General features: G+C 45.4%; 1 protein-coding gene across 1 annotated transcript in view; it reads right to left on the bottom strand.

Annotated features, from left to right (window-relative positions):
• Window positions 1-4,507: 4,507 nt before the first annotated feature.
• LOC127932216 (tubulin monoglycylase TTLL3-like) overlaps window positions 4,508-7,718 on the bottom strand; it is a 16,931-nt gene continuing 13,720 nt past the window's right edge. The window contains exon 13 of the mRNA XM_052526953.1: window positions 4,508-5,494. Coding sequence (XP_052382913.1) covers window positions 4,748-5,494 — 747 coding nt within the window. The 3' untranslated portion in view covers window positions 4,508-4,747. The remainder of the gene's footprint in view (window positions 5,495-7,718) is intronic.

Genomic DNA, 7,718 nt, shown 5'->3' with positions numbered 1-7,718 from the left:
TTTTCCTAGCCACCGTGCTTCTACACCTGCATTGCTTGCTGTTTGGGGTTTTAGGCTGGGTTTCTGTACAGCACTTTGAGATATCAGCTGATGTACGAAGGGCTATATAAATAAATTTGATTTGATTTTTGAGTTCACTCCCCTGTTGACAAGGGTACCAGTGGTGGCACAGTAGTCGTCCACTACTTTTGTTGCTGAGGCGATGGAGCAACTATCTGGGCCGATGTTGGTGATGTCGTCCATGTATGCCGCCACTTTAAGCCTCTCCCCCCGTATTTGGTAGCCAGGGATTCCTGGTTTTGACCTGATCTTCTGGAGAAGAGGCTCTAGGTAAAATATATACCCCAGAGAGGCTAAGGGGCAGCCTTGGTGTATGCTGGATCAGATGAGAAATGGGTCTGTGATGGTGTTGTTTACACAAATATTCAGGCCCTTTACTCTGTACTTTGTTGAAGAACCTTTGGCAGGGATTACAGCCTCAACTCTTCTTGGGTATGATGCTACAAGCTTGGCACACCTGTATTTGGGGAGTTTCTCCCATTCTTTTCTGCAGATCCTCTCCCACGTTGGATTAGAGAGGTCTCTTCAGAGATGTTCAATCAGGTTCAAGTCTGGCTGGGCCACTCAACAACTTTCAGAGACTTGCCCCGAAGCCACTCTTGCATTGTCTTGGCTGTGCGCTTAGGGTCGTTGTCCTGTTGGAAGATGAACCTTCGCCCCAGTCTGAGGTCCTGAGCGCTCTGGAGCAGGTTTTCATTAAGGATCTCTCTGTAGTTTGCTCTGTTCATCTTTCCCTCGATCCTGACTAGTCTCCCAGTCCCTAATGCTGAAAAACATCCCCACAGCAAGATGCTACCACCACTATGCTTCACTGTAGAGATTGTGCCAGGTTTCCTCCAGATGTGACGCTTGGCATTCAGGCCAGAGTTCAATCTTGGTTTCTTCAGACCATAGTCTGAGAGTCTTCAGGTGCCATTTGGCAAACTTCAAGCAGGCTGTCATGCGCCTTTTCCTGAGGAATGGCTTCCGTCTGGCTGCTGTACCGTAAAGGCCTGATTGGTGGAGTGTTGCAGAGATGGTTGTTTTTTCTGGAAGGTTCTCCCAAAATATAGTTTAGATGATCAATTATGTATACATTAATGATTAGAACCATTTATGCTAATACTATTATGTTATGATTTGAAAAGTATGGGTTCTTAATTGTACTGTTACTGAAAATATAAGCAGAAATGAATTGTGTCTGTGTCTCCTGGGAAAGTTTAAGAAGGAGGGATAAGATAGTTTTTCAAACAGATAAGAATGTTTTGGTTGGATTCCATTAGTGGAGAGAAGTATATCCTTTAGACAGGTTGGAATGTAGTTTATGAGGGGAGTGAAACTATCTCCAGGACCGAATACTACGCCATTGTAAGGCTGGGAGAGGGTGTGAAACTGATGACGTCATTTTATGTCTTCTTTCTTTAAAATGTAATGTTCTTTGTATTTTGGGTCAGTACTCATCAAGAATAAATGCTGAACTTGTTTTTAAGACTGGTCTCTTGCTAATTCATGCAAATGATAAACTTACAATTTATCATGAATTAGAAATGAGTGCGAATTGAATTGGTTTTGGCAATAAAACATAAGGGAATTTAGAATTCCTCTATCATCCCATCTCTCCTGAAGAACTCGGGAGCTCTATCAGAATGACCTTCGGGTTCTTGGTCACCCCCCTGACCAATACCCCTCTCCCCCGATTGCTCAGTTTGGCCGGGCGGCCAGCTCTAGGAACAGTCTTGGTGGTTCCAAACTTCTTTCATTTAAGAATGATGGAGGACACAGTGTTCTTGGGGACCGTCAATGCTACAGAAATGTTTTGGTACCCTTCCCCAGATCTGTGCCTCGATACAAACTGTTTCGGCGCTCTTTGGACAATTCAAAAGAAATCGAGAGTGAGCGAGATTGTCATTTTTTTCCCACTTTCAGTTTCACTTACTTAGCCAACAAGTGCAGCTAGCTAGTTTAGCCTACTGAAACACCCTGCTCAAACAGAGGGATGCTATGTTAGCTAGCTGGCTATGACTATCCAACACAACACTGGAACTCTTCCAAGTCAAGGTAAGCTTTTGGTTTTACTAATTTATTGCCACCAGGGCCCGCCGGTGTAAATGCTAACTTGACTGTACACTGTAATGTTACTGCATGATTGTAGCAGGTTCACTAACGCGTTGGACTAATGATTACACCCACTATCCGCTAGATGCAGGCAAGTGTGTGTAAGGCGGTATCAGTCTGTCCCATGTGTCATTGTCTGTGACATCAAATTTGTTTCTCGACCTGTGGTCACCTAACAAACTCTGCTTAAAGTGAGCTGAATTTGAACAAGCTTGTTGAGTAAAATGACAAATTCATGTTTGTTCAAACCCATCATTATCATATTTCCCAGCATACTCTATTGGGGTTGATTTTCAAAATTGTTTGTTTCAATACCTGTGTTTTTGCATGTACATTGATTGGTTGATTAATCTTATGCTACACAAACATAAATAACATAACATTTCTAAACTACTCCAATCTGTTAGTTGTTGGACTTGGAATGGAAATACTGGCATCTTGTGTGGAAGTGTTAAAAGCATGTTTGCAATTGACTGAAAAGAAAGGTACCAAGGCTAGTGGATAGAAATGCCAAGACCTGTGAACAATTAAGAATTACACAAATGACCTGCCGGAGGCCCTCATCCAAATCTGCAGTGAAATGATCAGACTTTGACCCTGACAACACACTAGGAACAGAAGGACTTTCCTCTGATGACTGTTCATCGTTGCCTCCCCACTAGGGAATCCATCTATAGATGGCACATACAGAGAACTGCACCCAAGGAGGCACTCAAGCTAAACACAAGTACCAACTGTTGGTGAGTGCTCCGAGGCCAGGCGGGTCTGGACCCTGTTTGTTCTCTCAGTCCTCCAGCACCAGACCCCTTCTTTCTCTCCATCTCTCCCCCACCCCTTCACCAGGGTTTCCCAAAAATCGGTCCTGGGTGAACGTTTTTGTTATTTTTCTAGGCAAGTCAGTTAAGAACAAATTAATATTTACAATGACGGCCTACCCCAGCCAAACCCAGACGATGCTGGACCAATTGTGCGCCACTCTATGGGACTCCCAATCACAGCTAGATGTGATGCAGCATGGATTCAAACCAGATACTTCAGTGACGCCTCTTGCACTGAGATGCAATGTCTACGACCACGGCACCACTCGGGAGCCCTACTGTAGCACTACACAGCTCATTCAAATAATCAAAGCTTGATGGTGAGTTGGTTATTTAAATCAGCTGTGTAGTTCTAGAGCAAAAACCAAAATGTGCACCCGGGGGCGGACGACTCTACAACGTGTGTCAAACTCATTCCATGGAGGCCCGGGTTTTCGCTCCATCCTTGTCCTCGATTGATTAATTAAGGTCACTCATTAGTAAGGAACTCCCCTCACCTGATTGTATAGGTCTTAATTGAAAGGAAGAACCAAAAACCTGCAGACACTTGGCCCTCGAGGGAAGGAGTTTTGACACCCCCGCTCTACACCTATCCCTCTCACAGAACCAGGAACCTCCACTGACCCCTGGGTCTAGGGCTCCCTTGTGTGCCTGCTTGCCCCTCAGGTTGTCCTTCCTCCCCTCTACAGACCCATATCCTGACCCAGCACCTGCAGCACACCCAGTTCTAATCCAGATCCTGGGTTCCAATCCCAGCACTAGACCACCAGTCAAGATGTGGAGGAGGGACCAGACCTTCAACAGGAGCGAGTAAGCCACAGGGGAGTCCTACCATTGACCTCTGGGGCTCCCTTGTGGGCCTGCTTGCTCCGCAGGTTGTCCTTCCTCTTGTCTACAGACACAGATCCTGACCCAGCACCTGCAGCAGCCCCACTTCTCATTTCCCGGTTACTGTTTTTCCCGTTCCCCAGTCCCAGCACCAACCTCTGGCCTCCAGTCCCGGCCCCAGCACAGTTCCCAGTTCAGTCACAGCACCAACCCCTCTGGCAACCCTGGACACAGCAGCAGCCACCACAATGCTCACCCCATCCAACCGCTGCCATCCCATGCCAACTCAGACCTCACACCTTCCCCAATAACAAGACACAGACAGACTGCCAACCACTCCACCAGACCAACCACTCAAGAATGAAAAATAAATAAAACGTAGACAGGCAATATCTACATTCAGCATTCAGACAGGCAAGATTTACATTCAGCAACCATTGTTAAACAAAGAAGCAAAAGTTGTGATTTCTTTTGTAATCTGCTTTTTTTCCCTTGTGTATTTTTGAGTTAACTGATTGGTTTCTTAGGATATTTTAAACTTTTTATTTGAATGTCATTGGAATTATGTATGATTTATGCATAACCAAATACAATTACCAATACAGGATGAACCCAGTTAACAAAAACTCATCCTTAGAATCACTGGTAGTGATATCTGCAGGCGGTCCTGTATGTGTAGTCTAACACTGAATACAAGACACATTAACTTCACAGATGGAAAGTCTTTATTTCATTTTACTTTCAAGACAAATGAAATTCTAAAAGTGAGTAAGTAACACATGATGACAGTTCAAGAGATTGTTTCCCCCCCTGCAAAGCCCCGTCTGTCAAGTACATTATGACGTTACCCATAGATGCTAAGCCAAAGTCAGTTTTGTGTTTTCCCTTATGTTTCAGATAAGGATTTACATCAAGAGGATTTGGGTCCTCCACCGGCGCAGTCTCCTTTATAGGTGGCCATAGCCTGCCTGTGGAAGTGGGGGAGGAACTGGTGTATGCGGAGGCCAGGGTCGGAGGCCAGAGTTGGGCCCAGATAAGGGTTCTGTCAGTGGGCTGGGGCGCAGGCCAAAGACCTCCAGGGCTGGGATGGGGCCGTAGAGGGTGGGCAGGCTCCGGGTTGGAGCCTTGCGTGGGGGTCCCAGGGAGGACTGGGGGAGGAAGGGCCGGGCGGTGCAGGGTCCTGGGGCAGGCCTGGGTTGGGGGTTAGGGTGAAAGGGGTGGGTGTCACCCCCTAAAATGCCACAGGGGGTGCTAAGGGAGTGGGACAGAGTCCTGGGAACCAGGCGGAGAGGCCAATTTTTGCTCAGACTCATCCCCAGGCAACGAGCCCCCTTCTGGTGCTCGCTGTGGAGTGCCAGAGGGCGCTCTGTTGCCATTCTCTGAGACAACCTCAGAGTAGGGTAGGTGTGCTGGCACCCCAGAGCTCCACCCTCTTCATCTCTTTTGTGGAACCTATTCCCCCTTAACCTTGATTGGTTCTCTTTGCCTGAGGGGCGGCGGCATGGGGATGGTCTATGACTGGAGGGTTTGTCCTCTGTTTCTGAGGCTGATTGGTTGGTGCGGGTGTGAATGTGTGTGGTGAGAGGGGGGTCAAGGATGACACGGATTCTATGTGGGGGCAGTCGGGGTCGTCTTAGTGGGGCTCCCTCCACCAGCAGGTTAACTCCCATGTACTGAGGGACTTCAACTGTAGCCTGGGAGAATGAGGAAACGAGATATGTTCACACACTATTGATGGGGCCTGGGTATTATTCATGCCTCATAATACCTGGGAATGCTTTGTATAGTCTGCATAGACTCATCATATGTGATCATCAAGCTTGTGTCTGGATGATCTGCATGTATCTCTGTCTATGCATACAGTGTGGCAAAAAAGTAGTTAGTCAGTGCAAGTTCTCCCACTTAAAAAGATGAGAGAGGCCTGTAATTTTCATCATAGGTACACATCAACTATGACAGACAAAATAAGAAAACAAATCCAGAAAATCACATTGTAGGATTTTTAATGAATTTATTTGCAAATTATGGTGGAAAATAAGTATTTGGTCAATAACAAAAGTTTCTTAATACTTTGTTATATACCCTTTGTTGGCAATGACAGACGTCAAACGTTTTCTGTAAGTCTTCACAAGGTTTTCACACACTGTTGCTGGTATTTTGGCCCATTCCTCCATCTCCTCTAGAGCAGTGATGTTTTGGGGCTGTTGCTGGGCAACACAGACTTTCAACTCCCTCCAAATATTTTCTATGGGGTTGAGATCTGGAGACTGGCTAGGCCACTGCAGGACCTTGAAATACTTCTTACGAAGCCACTCCTTCGTTGCCCGGGCGGTGTGTTTAGGATCATTGTCATGCTGAAAGACCCAGCCACGTTTCATCTTCAATGCCCTTGCTGATGGAAGGAGGTTTTCACTCAAAATCTCACGATACATTGCCCCATTCATTCTTTCCTTTACACAGATCAGTCGTACTGATCCCTTTGCAGAAAAACAGCCCCAAAGCATGATGTTTCCACCGCCATGCTTCAGAGTAGGTATGGTGTTCTTTGGATGCAACTCAGCATTTTTTGTGCTCCAAACACGACGAGTTGAGTTTTTACCAAAAAGTTATATTTTGGATTCATCTGACCATATGACATTCTCCCAATCTTCTTCTGGATCATCCAAATGCTCTCTAGCAAACTTCAGACGGGCCTGGACATGTACTGGCTTAAGCAGGGGGACACGTCTGGCACTGCAGGATTTGAGTCCCTGGCGGCGTAGTGTGTTACTGATGGTAGGCTTTGTTACTTTGGTCCCAGCTCTCTGCAGGTCATTCACTAGGTCCCCCCGTGTGGTTCTGGGATTTTTGCTCACCGTTCTTGTGATCATTTTGACCCCACAGGGTGAGACCTTGCGTGGAGCCCCAGATCGAGGGACATTATCAGTGGTCTTGTATGTCTTCCATTACCTAATAATTGCTCCCACAGTTGATTTCTTCAAACCAAGCCTGGTGCAGGTCTACAATTTTGTTTCTGGTGTCCTTTGACAGCTCTTTGGTCTTGGCCGTAGTGGAGTTTGGAGTGTGACGGTTTGAGGTTGTGGACAGGTGTCCTTTATAACACTTATGGATCATGCGAATTTTCGCAGCTTTTTGTTAAAAATCGTGCAACATTTCAAAGTCCTGCTACTCATGCCAGGAATATAGTATATGCAAATGATAAGTATGTGTTTATAGAAAACACTCTGAAGTCTCTCAAACTGGTTAAATCGTGTCTGTGGCTATAACACAACGTGTTTAGGAGTAAAAATCCCTCGAAAAACTGTTCTCCAAAAACACAAAAAATATATTAATCCGCCAGTCAATGTATTGTTTAAGGCGACTGCAAATACATGAAGATGTCCTGTAAACGCCTACAGCTTCCACACAATGTCGCCAGTGCTGGCATTTCCAGCAGACTTAATCCTTGGTTGTATGACGTTTTGCCGTTTCCTGTTTTAGTCTCTCAACAGGTTGTTGTTAAAATGGAAAAGATGGCCGCTGATTTCAAGACAAGCTGCTATCGAATACACATCGCCCCGTGATGAATTGTATAGATTATTAACGTTTATTAATACATAAAGTTGGTTTAGAAAAGTAGTTTGAAGTGTTTTGTAAAAGTTTATAGGAAACTTTTGTCATTTTAAAAAGTGACTTGCGTCTTGTAAAAGGGAATATTCCTGGATCAGACCGGTCTTCAGAAAACAACATTTTGGCTATACAATGACGGATTTAATTGGGAAAAAGACCCAATTGTGATGTTTATGGGATATATAGGAGTGCCAAGAAAGAAGCTCGTCAAAGGTAATGAATGTTTTATATTTTATTTCTGCGTTTTGGGTAGCGCGGGCTACCGCAAAATCTGTCGTTTTAGATGACGTTCCAGTACTTTGGGGGTGC

This window comes from Oncorhynchus keta, chromosome 10, assembly GCF_023373465.1.
Source record: "Oncorhynchus keta strain PuntledgeMale-10-30-2019 chromosome 10, Oket_V2, whole genome shotgun sequence".
Classification (NCBI taxonomy): domain Eukaryota; kingdom Metazoa; phylum Chordata; class Actinopteri; order Salmoniformes; family Salmonidae; genus Oncorhynchus; species Oncorhynchus keta.
This window is presented reverse-complemented; position numbering and strand designations above follow the sequence as displayed.